This window comes from Lolium rigidum, unplaced genomic scaffold (genome assembly GCF_022539505.1).
Source record: "Lolium rigidum isolate FL_2022 unplaced genomic scaffold, APGP_CSIRO_Lrig_0.1 contig_28943_1, whole genome shotgun sequence".
Taxonomy (NCBI): Eukaryota; Viridiplantae; Streptophyta; class Magnoliopsida; order Poales; family Poaceae; genus Lolium; species Lolium rigidum.
This window is the reverse complement of record NW_025900101.1, coordinates 430,888-449,040: the sequence shown is the minus strand read 5'-3', so window position 1 is coordinate 449,040 and position 18,153 is coordinate 430,888. Positions and strand designations below refer to the sequence as shown.

The 18,153-nt window shown below is 44.7% G+C and overlaps 2 protein-coding genes across 2 annotated transcripts; both read right to left on the bottom strand.

Moving 5' to 3' along the window:
- Positions 1-529: 529 nt before the first annotated feature.
- On the bottom strand, positions 530-4,829 carry LOC124680821 (60S ribosomal protein L36-3-like). The gene is made up of 3 exons (XM_047215862.1): positions 4,723-4,829; positions 3,789-3,988; positions 530-739 (listed from the first exon to the last, which is right to left on the bottom strand). Exons 1-3 carry the CDS (start codon positions 4,822-4,824, stop codon positions 709-711), a joined length of 333 nt encoding a protein of 110 aa, XP_047071818.1. The 5' UTR covers positions 4,825-4,829; the 3' UTR covers positions 530-708.
- An 8,886-nt stretch (positions 4,830-13,715) lies between these two features.
- LOC124680818 (protein phosphatase 2C 35-like) lies at positions 13,716-17,384 on the bottom strand. Its single transcript, XM_047215858.1, has 4 exons — positions 15,854-17,384; positions 15,654-15,767; positions 14,218-14,482; positions 13,716-14,100 (listed from the first exon to the last, which is right to left on the bottom strand). The coding sequence occupies exons 1-4, from the start codon at positions 17,282-17,284 to the stop codon at positions 13,985-13,987; spliced, it is 1,926 nt and encodes a 641-aa protein (XP_047071814.1). The 5' UTR covers positions 17,285-17,384; the 3' UTR covers positions 13,716-13,984.
- Between the last annotated feature and the right edge of the window lie 769 nt (positions 17,385-18,153).

Sequence of the window (18,153 nt, the reverse complement as noted above, 5' to 3'; positions counted from 1 at the left end):
TTGAATTGCAATTGATTTCAATTCTTATATAAATAATTTAATTTGTATGTTTGGATTACTGTGTGAAACTATTTATGTGTTGAACATTGTATAGTATTATTTAAATTATTGTTTAAAACTTTGTAAAATATTGTAACTTGATAAAAAGAAAATTCTAACAAAATTTGAGGGACAGTTTTATTGGGTTAGCCGGTGTGAGACCGTCTTTCCTATATCAAGGGAGGTCCTGCCAGCGCCCCTAATAACGATGCAGGGGCCTATATACCGGCGTCTATTTTAGGGTTACAGGTGGGGATGCTCTAACAGAAGCTAGTGATAGCCTGCAAAACCATTTACCCACCCACCATCGTTACTAGGACAACATTACTGGGTTAGGACCGAGGGTTATAACAAAACAGGACTTCTTTTTCAGTCTGGACATGACTTCACGACCATGGACAAATCATCGGTAAAAATAAGCTGCTGAAACATTTGATAAACCATGCCAAGACCACCAGATAAACATTGCTCTGAGCGACCTATCACCTGAAAAAAAAAACCTTGCAAGCATGTGCGGCTTTTATGATTGAATTCAGGGAGTACATAAACCATGACGAGAGGGAAACACTGCTTACACCACTGTAAACATGTCCTCTGAGACGGATGCCTACTGTGGTTCAATAACAATCTAATTATCAACAACCTCAACATCTAAGCAGGTCGGCCGCTTCACTTCTTCTTTTCGGCAGTCCCAGCAGACCTGCATTTCAGGATGAAAATTCATTAGACAACAGCGCGGTTGGTAAAAAAAAGATCAAACATCAAATATAAAGCCCATGTGCTACAAATTCATCAGCACGAGTTGCTTGAAGCTAAAAGTATTTCAACCAAGACTTCATATGGCTCCAAAAGCAGATTTAGCTTTCCAGCTTGTCCATACCCGTCCCTAAATACAACATGCTCTCCAGATGGTTAAGATAGCGCCATCGACGTGTCGCGACCAGCGTAGTGGTTAGCTACTACTATCATGGATGAGCAGATCTAGCAGATAACGACAAGGATTATACGCTATGTCATCCAGTGTGACGTCGGGGCACTAACACATTGCATGGATGGAAACGGTACATGAGCTAAGCCTCCTTATGTGATGAAAGGGAATAAGGGATGATAACGGTGGGAGGTAGCTGGCTAGGTGACCTCTTTATGGTACTTCATGATTATCAGTTCGCGGAATTTGGCAGCAGCTGGAACGAAGATATTGCGCATAACTTATCAGGGATTCAAATTGAAACAATTCCATAACCCCACAGGAATTCTTTGTTTACAGTGATGGACTGAACTATGAAAGATAGCTGGCTCTTATTTGGGCTATTTATTTCCACAATTGCATCCATAACCATATGGCCAGGGAACTTGAAGACACGCTAACAAGAAACTCAACAACAACAACAGGATCGTCACCAGATAAAAAGCTAAAACTGAAGAAATAGGTATACTAGTCTATGTCAATAATCACTTTATTATTCCAAAATACTACTGATATGAGTTTCTTGCAACTCCAACAATTCAACCTAGAGTTCACATGGCTACAAACTAGATTTCACATTTACATTTAAGATAGACCATCGACGTGTCAGGGCAGTTTAGTGGGTGGCTACTACTATCATGGATGAGCAGATTTAGTAGATAGCGAAAAAGATTATGCAGTCATGTCATCCTGCTGTGATGTCAGCCACGAACACATCCATGTACGGCAACAATACATGAGCTAAGCCTCCACATGCAGTGAAAGGGATGACACCAACGGATAGTGCCTGGCTAGGTAACCTCTTTATAGTCCTTAATTATCTGTGTTCCCAGACTTGGGCAGCGGCTAGAACGATGTTAATTGTACATAAATTTCTCAGGGATTTCAGATGTAACAGTTCAAAATCCCATAGGAACTCCTTGTTTACAGTGATGGGTTGAAACTCTGAAAGATAGGTGGTTGTTATTTGGGTTATTTATTTCCACAATTGCATCTGTAACCTTGTGGTCAGGCAACTTGAAGTCAGACTAATAAGAAATTAAACAACAGAACTGTCACTGACTAAATGCAATGCTAAAAGACAAGAAATAGATACCCAAGACTACGTAATTAATCACTTGCAATACCTACGAAAACTGAAGACTTCAAACGAAACTATAATACCTATGAAACTATGAGCTGCAATAGAAGTCAGCAATCTAGTTTTGTAGCTTCCGAACAATACATGCATATTTCTGTCATAAACTTATTGTTGAACATGGAATTAACTGCTAGGTACAAATTAATTATACTAACACTAGGTACTCCGAAAGAAATGCAACTCTAACTAGCATAGGCAGTAATGACTAATGGCATACTGATAAGAGCACATAGCTCAATTTAAAGATAGCCCTTATGGACATAGCTTCAAAAATAAATTTCGCGTTTTTATTTGTCCATGCCCTTCAACAAATATAAGGCCCTCTCCGGATGGTTAAGATAGTACCATCGACGTTCCAAGCAGTGTAGTGGTTAGCTACTACTATCGTGGATGAGCAGATTTAGTAGATAACGACAAGGATTATGTATTCATGTCATCCTGCGTGATGTCAGGCACCGGCACATCGATGGATGGACACAATACATGAGCTAAGTCTCCAAATGTGGTGAAAGGGATGACACTAGCAGATAGTGGCAGGCTAAGTGACCTCTTTATAGTCCTTAATTATCTGTTCCCAGACTTGGGAAGCGGCTAGAGCGTGGTAATTGCACATAAATTTCTCAGGGATTTCAGATGTAAGAGTTCAATATCCAAGAGGAACTCCTTGTCTACAGTCATGGGTTGAACTCTGAAAAATAGCTACTCCCTCCGGTCCAATAATAAGTGTCGGGAATTTAGTAGTACAAAGTTCGATCCATAATAAGTTTCAGGGATTTAGTACAAAGTCTGGATCGGAGGGGGTAGTTGTTATTTGGGTTATTTATTTCCATAATTGCATCTATAGCCTTATGGTCAGGTAACTTGAAGCCAGACTAATAAAAAACTAAAAACACAGAATTCTCACTAAATACAATGCTAAAAGACAAAAAAAAGATATCCTAGTCTATGTCAATAATCGCTTATTCAAAAAAAAAATTGGTGAAGATATAACGAAAGTCGAAAGAAGTAAAGAATGCGTCTAACAATAAAAGTAAGAAGAAAGGATTGCCAAATACTAATCTGGTCCTTCAGTATCAGTACTATCCATATGCCCATTTTCTCACAGGATTTTCAAAGCTGAAGGCTTCCAGGAAATTATAATACCTACTCCCTCCGTTTCATAATTCTTGTCGTGGTTCTAGTTAAAATTTAAACGAAAATCATGACAACAATTATGAACAGAGGGAGTATGAAACTATGATTGGCAATAAAAGTGACCAATCTAGTTTATTCCAGCTTCCAAACAATACATGCTTAGTTCTGTCATAAACTTATTGTTCAACATGAAACTATAAAAACACTAGGTACTCCCAAAGAAATGCAAATCTAACTAGCATAAGGACAGTAATGACTAATGACATACTGATAAGAGCATGTAGGTCAATTTAAAGATAAGCCTTATGGCCACAGTTTTTTTATACAGTGATGTTGGTGATAAAGGAATATGCACAAGGTGGCTCACAATCAACTGGGAGAAACTTTTAGGACTGGTTAGAATCACAGCATACTTTGATATCTTAACTTTATGTCCGTCAAACAAAAGCAAGTTCTCTTTAGGAGTTGGCAACATCTTCGATAACAGAACTACAGATAGAAACGTACCTCATCTTCCTAAGAACACTGGACATTTCCTCACGCTTCTTCTTGGCTCTCTTATGTGTCCCTAGCTTTCTTTTGGCTACCTTGAGTGCACGCTTATCCTTTCCAACCTTCAGAAGCTCAGTGATACGCCTCTCGTATGGCGCGAATCCAGCAACTTCCCTGATCAAGTTCCGAACAAAATGGACCCTCTTGGTAATTTTCTGAAATGAAAGAAAGTACCATTTATAGAATGTTACTAGACTGTCATTCTCAATAATCTCATTGCACAAATTGCACTTTACCATTATAGACTAATTTTCTAACTTATGTGACCACTGCAACGAATTTACAGTGGTAATTTAGGCCTGGAGATACCACACAGAGGAACTAAAAACAAAGATAGCTGCAAAAATAGACACCCAAAGAAAATAAATGCCAAAGTATTGCAGGATGGCTGCTGAGTATTTTCTGGGAACAAACTTAGGACTGAAAAGTTCTACGTATGCAAGAGTTCATATAGCATATAAAGGTTAATGAAGAAGGCTATATGGCCACACGCCCACACACATCGTTGTTCGTCGCTGATCTTGACAGCACCCACCAAGAAGCCGGAAATAGTGCCAATTCGCCGCGGCCGCAGCAGCTAAACGACAAATCAGTGTGGAAATTTCAAGGAAAACCATTGCCACATATCTACGTTCGTTCAGTCACATCAACATACAACTAACTTCAATAATTGCACAATCCTTACACGCAGTTTCGCTGTTACAGCATACGCTTCAGCAAATGCGCTTTAGCATTTGACTAGCTCCAGCAATTTTCCACCCTATCCTGAGCCAGTTTCTACACGCATTTCAATCCTCACACGCCTAGTGTGGCAACTAGCAAGCTGAGAAGAACTAATCTCCCCCGCAAAAATAAAGAGCTAATCGATTTGTGGAAGCAGGAAGCTCACCCCTTTGCGGTCAGAAGGGCGCGGCGGCAGCTCGCGCTTGGTGACGACGTGCCCCTTGTTGATCCCGACGAACAGCCCTGACTTCGGCGGCGTAGGCGCCATGACGGCTCCCCTGCACGAAATCCAAACCATAAAATTGGATCACGTGAGAGGAAAAAAAGATGCGAATACAATGTCGCAAGAAGAAATTCCGGGTGGCGTTTACCGCTAGAGCTCTCGGCGAGGAGGCGGGACAGCGCCGGCAACGGCGGCGGCGGTAGGGTTTAGGGAGGGTTGACCGCTCGAGGAGAGGTTTTTTTTCTTTAGAATGGTCGAGGAGAGGTAGCTAACCAAAGTATGCTGGCCGGGATTTCGTGGACTATCGTTTATGGGCTTTATGTCAGAGGGACCAATATATTACTGGGCCAATATATCCCGACCAGGTCGGTGCATACCGCACGCCGCACATCCCGCGCGCGGTATGGGCCGGCCCAGTCAGGTGCTGGCTCTCTTTACTTCTGTTTTCTTTGTTTTTTTCGTTCCGGTTTTTTCTTTTTCTTTTTCTTTTCTTTCTTTCTTTGTTTTTTTTCTTTTTTTCTCTTAAGATGTCAAAAAAATTGGACTTGAAAACTGTTAAGATTTTTAATTTTCTTAAATATTAAATTTTGAAAAATTTCAATCTCAAAAAAGGTTCAGAATACAGAAAATTTCAAATTTTCGAAAAATGTTAAAATTTAAAAAATCCAAAGTTTTAAAAAATGTTCATTTTCGAAAATTGTTCAACCTTAAAAAATGTTCAACTTTTTTAATCATTTTCTTATAAAATGTCATAATTCTTTAAAATTTTACTATTAGAAAATGTTCATAGTTACAAAAAAAATAAAAAAAATAAAATAGAAGCAACAAAAATGGAAAAAGGAAAAAAGTACGAACAACAAGAAAAAAACTGGACCGGCCCAACATGCCGACCTGGGGTGTATGGCGGTCGTATACACATACAAGGTCGGCATATAGGACCTCCGAAAGAAAACTCTAGCGCAAAAGCATCAAATAGGGGTTGACGCCCGAGGCTTGCTACAAATGGGTCGTATTTGCTCCGGCCCGTTAACATCGGTAGTTTTTTTCTTCTTTAAATAAAATCTCTAATTATCCCCCAAAAAATCTCTAAAAAATTATCCTTGTAATTTATATTTACTTTTAAGTTTACAAAACAGGGGGAAACATGAAAAAGTACGTAAAATTATACTGTAAATAGTTCTATTCCAGAAAATATGGTGCATCTTTTTTTTATTCGTATGGTTTATAGGCACTTCAATAAAATGTGCATGCATTTCCAAATTAATGTTCATAAAAATAAATTTAAAGTTCATAAATTTTAATTTAACGTCAAAATATTTTAAAATAAATCTCACACTCATCGCAAATAATGTTCATATATCAAATAATATGTTCATATATTTCAGAAAAAATCTTCATGTACTTCAAAGAAGAAATAAAACAAAAAATTGAAAGGAGAATACGAAAGTATAAAAATAAAATAAAAATAGAACTATTGAAATGATAAAAAATAAACACATAAAATGAAAAGGGTGCCTAAACTTGTAGGGGTGACTCACCGCATTGCGAAGGTGGGCATTGCGACTATAATAGACGCGACGAGCATCAAATTGGATTTCCTAGTTCAATAGGTTGCAAAAACACTCTACAAAAGTATGGTTGAACATTTCATGTATATTTCAATTTATGTAACCAAATCTACTCTACGAAAAATTACTCAACAAGTAAATTAATTTGTTTAAAGAAGTTTGGTGCACTTATTCTCCCTAAGAAAGTTTTAAATCTCTTGGGATTTTTCAAACAAAAGTAAACACATGGAAACCATGAAATTGGTCGGATTGCCACTATAGGTAGTTGTACCCGACAACATCTCGCATAATCACATGCGTGAGGTACTCCAAGTAGTTATGAACCAAAATTACCACGTAAGTCAAGAAAAAATGGCATAGATACAATATGTATCAATCATGGCATAGAATTTCAATCAAAATTCAAAATAGAACTCCATATAAAGATCTATGAATCAAGCTAGAACGGTAGGTAGTTCAAATTGGGTTGTGAACTCGGATGATTAACACTACATATTTTTCTTTTGTTTTTCTAGTTGTATTGAGTTTGGTTTGAAATTCTGCCACATAATAGATTCATGCAGTAGTGACATTGTGGATTTATTTTTCTTTTAAAACCTTTTAAATTAATAAAAATAAGTGGTGCGCTCGTCACGTCTTGGAGTATTCTATATCTTATACGTTGTACCCTACAGTCATATTTACTGTTAGATCATACATGTGCATATACCCTATAGAGATGCTAGAGGGATGAGAATTGACTATAGATGGTGCTAAGGAATGTAAGTGTAGGTGCTAAGATAAGAAAAGTCTTAGCACCCAATGAAAATGCAAAATAAAATGAGATGCATTTTGTGTTCTTATCTTACTCTTTAAAGAAGTTAAGACGGATGAATGGAACAAGACAATAAATATGTTAGAGCACCTATTCATGTACGTTGCGTATCAATAACACTCTTTTTAAGAGGAATATGAATATATTAATTCCGTAGAATAAGTAGTATATATATCAAAATAACCAAAACAAATAACTCCCGCAAAAAATCTCTAATAGCATTGGAAGTCATATCAAGTTTGTTAAGTCAACATCCCTAGTATTGCCATTCACTTCTCTGCTATGATCATTCATGTCACTGGTAATGCTACTGCAACATACCATACCTACACAATCTAAAATAAAATCATAGGTTTTGAATAGCCACATGAGTCTGTAACAACCCAACTTTTGTACATTGATTTAAAATTTCGGAATACAAATTTTTGGGCCAACAAAAACTTTTTCTATCTTTAAAATTTGCATGCATGTAGTTGATCTTGCATTTGATTGTAGGATGTGTGTGTTTGTCACTTGTGAAAATTACATTTGTGTGTGAATCTCTAAAACCCTAAAACCCTTTCTACATGTGAACCCCTTCTTATTTCTGGTTTGAATTTAGTAAACCATGACAAAATCCTTGAGCATGTGATCCCTAGTGCATGTGATCATGATCTCCCAAGATCATGTTTCTCCCAAATTTCCATCCTCCAATTTTCTTCCATCCTTTCTCAAAATTGCATACTCGAAAATTCTCCAAGCAAGTACCCATTGAATCATCATTATTTTCCCTAGCCTTGCCTTTGATCACACATTAGAGGTTTGTTCCCAAAATTTCAAAGAAATTGGACAATAGGAGAAGGCCATGCCGGCCACACTCACCACCTCTCTCAGTTTGTCATCTCTCTCACTATTCCTCCACACCAGCACACCACCGTGCTGCACCCTCCCTGACCTAGCTCGACCACCCTTCCCTCTCTTTCCCGTGCACACCACATGGGGACCCGTGCATGGAAGATCCAGGAGATCTGTGTCTCCTGTCCAACTTTGGCTCGACCTGCTTTTCCTCGAGACTCATCTCTGCCCTCTCAATCACCCTGGTAACTCTCTTGTTCCCTCCCCTAGCTTCTAGGCCGCCCTAGTGTCCGTTTCCACCCGTGGTCACCCAGATGCGGCCAACTCCTCCCTCCGTTCACTCTGCAGCCTAGGCCGCGAATCCAGCATGACATCGACACTTTCTGCAACTCTCTAAACCCCCTAGACACCACCTTGGCTCCCCTCTTCCACTCTCTCCCTCTAACCCGCCGTGGTCACCCCCAATGGGCGATGTGCACGCCGGCGTTGGCACGGCCACAATGGCCACCTCACCCTCCCACGCTGGTGGCCTTGGATGACAGAGCTGGCACGCCGAGGGAGTTCACGCGCCTCAGCAACAAGAGTCGCGTCGTCCCCTCCCATCACCTGCACGCCACCGTCGACGCCATGTCCTGCCCTTCTGTCGAACACCCCGCTGGTGGACAAGCCACTGTGCTGTCTCGCTCTCTCTCCCTCGCTGCTGACCAGCACCCGCGTGCGTCCAAGCCATGGCACGGCCTAACTGAGCCACAGCGGCACCGCCCAGGCCAGCCAATCCATCGCTGCTGCCAACTCTCTCGGTCGTGTACGGACGCGGTGCACGGTGCATCGTGCACATCCAATTAAATAACAGCACCGCACCCCTCCATCCCTATCCCCACGCCACCACCTCTCATTTCCCCCACCAGAACACCTCCCAAGTGGATAGGAGCTCAGCTCCTCCCTGTTGTCCGCGAGTTGCTCAACGTCGGCGAACCGGTGAAGGGTTGCCCGTAGTCGACGCCACCGTGAACAGCAGCTCCGCCACCATTGACGGTCGCCGAAAAAGCCGTCGCTATTTCGACTCCGATGACCACCGCTCGGAAGCCCATGTTCCCCCGCATCCAGCGAACATCTTCACGCCGTCTTCTGCGCGCCAGGATTCGAACGCCGCTAGAAACGAAGGAGGAGGAGGCTTTGGAGGGATTGAAGAGGAAGACCAGGGGTACTTTACTGATCAAGGCAAGACACCTCTTGATGCATCTCTGGTCCTACATATATCTTGTTCGTGCATTATTACAAGTTTTATAGAGTGCATGTCTTTCATTTATTATGTCGATGGTTAGCACCACCGGAGTTTTATTATTCCACCCTTAGGGTGTAGCACTCGTTTGGACCTACTGATCCCCATCTTAATAGTGATATGGTGCTTATCACCTTATCATCCCTGTCGCCGATTTTCAATAAAAGGTGGACTATAGGTTGGGAGCCCTTGTGGAAAAGTTTTGGGAAAATGTTTTTCGAGAAAGAAGTTTTTTTGAAAACCTTGGATTGGGGCAACCCTGACCAAGTGGGCGATTTAAAATAAAACTGTTTTCCAAAAGTGAGTTTTACTAGAAGAAAGTGGAAATAAAAAAACGTTTTCGAAAACTTTGGTTCCTTGGGTACTTAACCTGGCCAATTAGACAGTGCAGCCATATTACCCCAAAGTGGGCACGGGGCGTAGCGTAGTAGTTTGTCTCGCCTTAGTTTGAGTCCTGCAAGTGTAGTGGCAGTCCGACCATAGACGCTTCGACCGGGGTTCTTCCCATGAGAAGGGACGCAACCCATTTGCCTGTTCAGGTACGTGGGGTACAACTTATGAGCTCCCATTGAAAGATGCCTAAGTGATTTGATGGCATTCCGGAGGGTCGGGTGTGTCGGGGACTTTGCAACTCCTGGGTAAACGGCATCCCGGACTCTGGTGTTGGGAGGTACAACTCATTCGGCATGTCTTAGGCTAAGGTGAGCAAGCGAAAAACTGCGATCGGTTATCCGAGCCTCGCGATTTGACGCTTGGTGAACCAGGGATGATCCCGGCAGATTTACCGGATCTTATGGTGAAAGTGTACAACCTCTGCAGTGTGAAAACTATTCGAATAGCCGCGTCCGCGGTCATGGATGGTTGGGAAGGCATGATACCTACGCTGAAGAGTTTTTGTTTTACAAATGTTTTCAAAGAAATGATTTTTGGAAATGTACCTATAAGGTACGAGACAATACCAGTGGGACTGGAGAAAATATACCTGACAGGTACGGTGGAAAGTTCGTACAGTTGTTTTGGCCATTTTGAGGGCCGGAAAAATAAATTGGGTCACCCTTACCTATTCGTCTTCAAATGAAAATTGTTTACAAAAAGATTTCAACAAAGTGTAGAGATGTCATATTCTCGAGAGAAACTCTCTCTCTCGTTCTTTGTCACCTTAGTTAGTGCCTATTTCTTGCTACTGCCATATTGCATATCCTTAGTTTCTCTCTAAGATGGTTTAAGAGTACATTCAAACGTACTCATTGATATTGTTGTCCTGGCTATTTACTTTGTCAGACTTTGAAAAGGAGTACTTCGAAGAAGAAGAGTACGACGAAGACGCGAACTAGGACGCTCTCTCAGTCAGCCGCCTGTAGGGTAAAGACCTGACTTGGGTTCCACCGTTGTTTGGAGTCAAATAAATTCCGCTGCTGTTTGTTGAACTACAGCCTTGATGGCCTATGATGTAAGACTTCCGTAATGTCTTTAATTCGGTACTGTAATGGATGATGTAATCTGATATCAGTTTGGTTATGTATTCACGATGAAATGATCTTGGGATCGTGAAATTGTATGCATAACAGGAGTTTCGGACTGGTAAGTCCGGGGTCCCACAGAGTCGTTCATGGTTTAGTACACTATGGCCGAAGATTGACCTCTAGCATGGCATGCCATCAAACATTTGTAGCCGAACAGTCAATGAGGGAGACACGGAAAATGTAAGTCCATACCGGCGTAGCAACAGATTCATGGAGTAGACCATGATGTCAACTATAGGAACACGATATAGCCAAGAGACAATTGTTTTCCAAAATATGCAAACTTGCACGAGGATAAACTAAATTACATACTTTGCTAGAAAGGAAATCAACATGTTGCCATCAAGTTTGTATGAGTTCCAGAAGTGGACATACTATCGGATGACTGCCGACATCTTTGTGACATATGTTGTGCCCGATTTTTTTAATTGTTAAGCAAGTACTTAAATTAGTTTGTAAAAAAGAGCTTCGAAGTATTTTGGTTAGTTTGCTTGTTTGTTTTTTGTAGGATATTATCTGCCAATATAAGAAAATTTTGTCATGGGATGTGGAGGAACCACCACCAATTCTTATTTAACATTAAGATTCAGTATAAATTGTAGAAACATGTTCTACTCAATGCATATTTGACAACTAGTTTCTAGTGTAATGCACTTAAAAATCAAATAAAGTTACCCACATGGTCTTCATGTCAGTGGCGGATCCACCGGGGGGGCGAGCAGGGGCGGCCGCCCCGGGTCTCCCGGAGCGGAGCAGGGCACCCCCAGCAGCCTGCAGGGGCGGCCGCCATTGACGGACAGCGCTGATTTTTGTTCCGTACGTTCACAGGAGGAAGAAAGGAAGATGGGCCTCCACTATTGGGCTTAAGTGAGCAATGAATGGCCCGTTTGTATATTTTTTTCAGCTGCCCAAACACCAGGCACACGATTGACTCTCTATCGTTCCAGTCAGAAAAATTCCCACTTCGTTCCGTATCCCAATTCCCATCCCTACTCCCTAGCTCGCTCTCTCGACTGCCGACAACCTACCTGCACGCCTGCACACATCGCCGCCCGCCCTGAGGTATTGAGCACAGAATGCCTAACCACCTGATCTGGCCGCCCCGACCCGATGGACCCGGATGAGGAGGCCGATAAGGAAGAGGCAGCAGCGACTTCGGCGCAGACGCACGAGATTGCGCATGTAATCTGTCCCCTTTTTGCTAATTTTGGTGCCATGTTTCCTCTGTACAATATCAATAATAAGTAGAGCACTCAACTGCCATCAAATGTGATATTGTATAGGACATTCTACTGGCTGATGCATTCAATCTGGATGATGAAATCCGGTCCTCGTATTTGGAGACAGACTGAAGAGTATGCTATCCTTGATGGTGTTCCTTCTACAACTTCAACTTAATGGTACAATCCTATCTTGTAAATAGCTACAATTGTTATCACACTTGTGCTGAGATTTACATACATAATGTTTTTGATTGACATGTTATAGGTCTTGGATGGAGTTTTAGAGTCATATTGTGAAAGCCAATGAGTATTCAATCAGCAAAAGTGCTTGTATATATTTTCCAGTAGTATTTTTTAATGTTTTTTCATGTTCTATCTTATCCATATTGAAAGCTATATCTTTCGAAAATCCCTCATTTATTATGTACACTTACATTTCAGATTTTAAAAAAATTCTTAATATGTTCGCCCCGGCAAACCTCAATTTCTGGGTCCGCCACTGCTTCATGTTCTCAAGTTTCGTGCACTAGACAATGTAACCTAAACTCCGGACTAATGTAAGGGCTAGGCAATCCGCATACTCTGACACATGTATTTAATCTAATAATTTTTAGGAAATGGTAGTTGAAGTGTTGAACTTTTTAAATTTTGACTCTACGTCTCTACCTTTGGTTGAAAGGGTATGTTTTGACTCTATAGCTGCCAATGCTCCCCAACTCTTGACGAGCCTGAATGAATGGCAAACCCTTTTAAAGGTACTACATGTTTCTCTCAAGAAACAACATGACGAAAGGTTTCGCTTGGAAAATACTTTAGCTTATAGCTTGGCACTAGACTTGCGGTCAACGTCAATGCCTATAGTGGGACAAACATAATTAAGAAACGCCACTTTCTTTTCGCCCCAGCACCAATTCATTCACCACAGGGAATAGAAAAGTGTGCATTTCTTACAGGAAATCCTATGCTCGATCTGACTTTCCCTTGCTTAAGAATAGTGCTACCATCTACTAGTATTCAGGAAGCAAACATTTTAAGATAGCTGTACCTCACCATTCAAGAAAAATAAAATGAAATTAAACCTTTATACGCCATGACCTACCATCCTTGCTTGGAGATATATTTTAGTTCCTAGTGGACCAAAATCTTTATTTGCCAGCCATTGTTTCTTCTGAAAACCATATACTCAAGCAAGTGGGAGTAGTCTAGTAGCACACCACACACAGCACCAATTATTGGTCAACAAGCAACAACCATTCAGCCTCTCTGACCTGATGTTAAGAATTTCAGAGGTCGCTGAATCCAAGGGACAGAGTTAACTGATGCACATGCACAGATCAGAAGGTCAGCTTAGAGCATTCATGGCATGGATAACCAGGGGTACCCTTATCTCACAGCAGCCTTCAAAGAGAAAGTGTCTATCTCCAAGTAGATAACGACGGCAACCTGGCAATGCTTGGCTGCCTGCGAAAATGGCTGCCTGCTGATGACATCAATTGTTCATTTGTTCAACATGGGGTAGCTGAGCTCAGGGATATCAGTTGAGAGGTCAACATGATTATTCTGACCAAATAAACCCCTTGCATCTTTGCCAAGTAAGTCCCTTCTAGAATCACCAAAGTCTAAGTTAGAATCGGTCACCAGTGCACACGCACGGTAACTGTAAAGTGTGAACAAAGAAGATGCACGCAAAGGTCAAAGAAACCTGACCAATTGGTCTCATATTCAATTATTAATAATTGAACAAATCCTCTTTTACATTACATGGGTGATTCATCGTGGTTCAGCTGGATGTAATGTGCCAAAACCCCAGATCTGACCCAGTGCTTGGTTGATATTGTACAGTGGCAACTGGGTAGAAAGAAGACTGGAGTTGGAAGCCGCATGAACTGCTCGAGGCCTGCAACTGCAAGAACCTCTCCCTCTCTCTATATACGTTTCTCTGTCTAGCCTAGTATATCTATTTACACACAAGATCTCCAGATCCTGCCCTCCAAGGAGATGATGATGACCGACACGTCGTCATGGTATTGCCGACGGTCGCCTTGCGGGATCTCGATCAGTTCGTGGAAGTCCATTCCTGTGGAAGCAGCAACAAGAAATGTGAGAAAGGTGGCCACTGACTGACCTAGTTCAGCTTGATGATCTAGAAGTTCAAAAGTTACTGCCACACGATGACTTAATTTGCTGGGCATACCTGCTTTGTTTGCTGCCCGAAAAAGCACTTCTTCGACAAGGTGCTGGGCAGGGTCGCCTTCAGGGGTTGTTGCGATGAACATTTCTACCTGAGCAACTGCCTCCTCGTTTGTGAAATACTGGTAGAGACCGTCGGAAGACAGTATCAGGAATCTATCCCTCGTGCTGAGCTTATGGTGATAAAGGGATGGATTGCACGTGATGTACGGGGACGACCCGACGTAATCGATTCGGAACATCTCCAGTAGTGCATCGTTCCATTTCGGCTGTAAAAAAAGTAGCAATGACTGTCAGCACATCGAGAATTTTTATGTTCAAAAGATGACACATGCATTGTGAGACGCTAAACGAACAGCTTGCAGCTTAGACATCGCTGACCCGGCTACCTAATGACACATCCATTTTGCCTAGCGCATATATCAGTAGAAGGGACGGACATGCCATGCGAGGGCGACCCTTGACAAGGCATGAAACCAAAATAGGATTGGTGTTGCTTAACCATTAGAATATTTTCTAGTTGACAGAACAAGGCAGATCTCTATATTCTTTTCATCAGCTTGCTCACTTCAGGTCCAAGACAGAGACTTCCCTCTTGGACACCAGCAAGATCGATTATACAATTTGATAATAGAGAATAATTTCAACTTAGAGAACCGACAAGGCTTTCACATGGCAAGGGAGAGACGTGCCTTCCTTGAAAGCCACTCCAATCGCTAGCTTTGTGGCCACATTTCAGTACTGCACAAGTCCATTCTTTGCACTTGGACAGAAGTAAAAGGAACCTCGTTTTCTCAGGGAGCCAGCTTCTCCCACAATTTTTCGATCTGGCTGTACACGCGGTGACCTAGCAGGAGCTGAGCTAAGCTATTCATGGTTTGAAAATTTTGCCGGCCGAAGTTAGTCTATGGTGTCAATGTCAACAAGGTCAGTTCAACGACGATGGTCATATCAAGGAGTTAGAACTGACAGCGGACCGGTTCTCTCAAAAACAACTGTTACAACTGACAGTGGGTTTATTTTATTTTTCAACTTTGGACCGATTGTACCAGATCTTATTTCCCATTTTCCTGACCTTGATTAACCATGACTTTAACTGTGTGTTGACTGAGAATATCAGCAAAACTGACTTAATTCTGTACCTGATAAAATCAGGTTCAGACTTTGTGCTTGCTCAACATTTCATACGTCAATGTCAAGCAAGAGGAAATACGAAAGAATTACTCGGACTTATGACTTTACTCTGGCATTCAGCATACTTCCAAAAATATGACTAACTGTGTGCCATTCGGCATACTTCCAAAAATATGACTAGGTCATGTGACTGTATTTTATTAACAGATTGCAGACTTATTAACCAATTGCAGAGCATAATAATCATTTTCACACAAGGATCTTATCTTTTGTAGGAAAACTGGCATGATCAAATGCAAAGCTAACCTGTTTCAAGAAACCGGCGCCGAATGCTCTGGTCACCTTGAGCGATCCCTTCACGCGGTCCTTGGAGATCGCGGACGGATCATCGGGATGCTCATTCCGTATTCTGCGAACCTCCTGCATTGATAAAACTATCAGACCAACAAGAACAGACACTGGATGAAGTCTGCTTGAATCATGTTGATGTGGGTAAACTGAATCACCTCTGGCATCGAAGTGCTGTGATCCGACGTGAGCTGCACGGCCGACAAGCACGGCGACAGACCGTCGAATGAGCCCTCACCGAGATCAACGCTGTCCATGGTGGCCAGTACGGCCCGGCTATCCCCGACGCCCATGACGTACATGTCGTCCCCTTTCATGAGCATGGAGAGCACGCAGGAGCCCATGAGCGCGAGCTCGGGGAACTCGGCGACCATCTTGTCGGCGACGCCGAGGTATGCCTCCTCGGTCCTGCGCAGCGCGCGCGCCAGCGCCTTGAGCACGGCGACGTGGTCGTGCTCGCCGTCGGTTCTCTGGGGATGGTGGTGGTGATGGATCGGCGGCTTGAGGCTGGAGCAGTCGCGGTCCCACTCGCAGCGCCAGCGCCGCTGCTGCTCTTCGTCGTCGTAGTCGGCGCTCCCGCGCGGTGGGCGGGCGCGGCGCGCGCGGCGCCGGCGCGTGTGCTGGTCCTGGTGGTCGGACGCGGCGGTGGTAGTGCTGGGGGATGAGGTTGGGTGGTCGGGCTGGGGGGACTGTTCGTCCCAGAGGAGGCCGCGGAGCTCGCGGTGCACGGCGGCGTAGAGGTTGGAGACGAGGAAGTCGGTGGCGTCGGGGCCGTTGAAGCCGTCGTAGATGCCGACGAAGACCCAGCCGCGCTCCTCGGACACGACGACGTGGACGCGGTCCTCGCCGGCCTTGCCCTGCGCCCACTGCAGCCCGCTGGCGTCGGCGCCGCAGGCGGCGACGGCGGCGGCGGCGGCGTCGGGGGAGCCGAGGCTTCCGGAGACGGCGGCCGGATGGAAGCGGTCGGCGCGGGAGAGGATGGCGCGGGTGAAGTCGCGGATGCGGCGGCCGCCGTGGGAGAGGCTGCGGCGGAGCGCGGGGACGGGGCCGGGGAGGCGGGCGGAGGCGGCCGGGCCCGGGAGCGGGCCGGAGAGGAGCGCGGGGTCGAGCGGGCCCGAGAGGAAGCCGCGCTCGATGGGGCCGGAGAGGAAGCCGCCGGAGGAGATGGGGCCGGAGGGGAAGCGCGGGATGGGCTGGAGCGGGAGGGCGGCGAAGGAGTCGGAGCTCTCGAAGCCGGAGGAGACGGTGGCGGTGGTGGCGGAGGAGTCGTCGGGCAGGAGGAGCAGCGCGGAGGTGGAGAGCGGGGTGGAGACGTTGGCGGAGAGGGCGGCGCCTGAGATGGCGCGGAAGGTGGTGGCCTCCTCGCCCGCGGCGGCGGCGGCGGCGGTGGCGTCGGGGAGGAGGTCGTCTTCGGCGGTGGAGTAGTAGTAGGGTTGGAGGAGCTTGTCGGGGCGGACGTAGCAGAAGGAGTGGCCGAGGCCCTCGTCGTAGGCCGGGTCGGAGGGGAGCGCGGCGGGCGCGACGTGGCGGCGGCGAGGGCCGGCTGCGGCGGCGCCGGCGCAGCAGAAGCAGGCGAGGGAGTTGCCCATGGTGGGAGGGAGGGGGAGGAGGGCGGTGGAGGTGAGGATGAGTGGGGGATTATAATGCGGGTAGGGGAGAGTTGACTTGTGGGAGTAGAGTTGAGTTGAGGTTGGGGAGGTGGGAGTGGGTGTGGGGTTGAAATGCTGGAATATTTTAAGCAGGTGAGAAGAGGATGGTGGTTTCCACCTCTGTCTAGCCGTTGACTCGTGTGCGAGCCCGCCACGGGCCCGTGGCCGGGGCAAAGCTGAGCGCCCACGCGCACCCTGTCTATCTTGCCCCCGCTGACGACGCTGCGAGGGAGAGGAGAGAGGAGAGCACGCAGATTTGGTGGCCGAGATTGGAGTGGTTGGTTGGTGGCTGGGCGTGGGACTGGGAGTGTGTGTGTGACTCGCTCGCACAGTGGATTCGTGGGTTCACGTGGGCGGGAGCCTCCTCTCCTCTCCTGCGCCGCTTACTTTCTCCTCTCCACGCTGGTGGATGACAAGGAGCAAAGGTCAGAGGGGTAGATAGATTTTTTCTCTTCACTCCTTTCCGTCCTCTTGTTCCAGTTTGGAATCGTCCAGAACAAGACAAGATGGCTCGACCTGGCACTCATCGGAAATGAGATCAAATCTTTAAAAAAAAAAGTAAAATACAGGGTGCGAGCGCGTACCCAAACTTAGCTATTTTCCCATCTCCGTCACCGTACTTAAAAATACACATTCTACGGTAAATAAATACAACTAAATATCCAATCAACGGTAACCACGTGTCGACGTGCGCTGTATTGTGGCCGTTGGAGCGTATTTGGGCCCACTACCAGTCGTGGGAGGGAGTTGAATCGAAGATTGGAGAAAGTGGAGCGGCTAAAATGCTAAACAAAGGCAACTACCATATC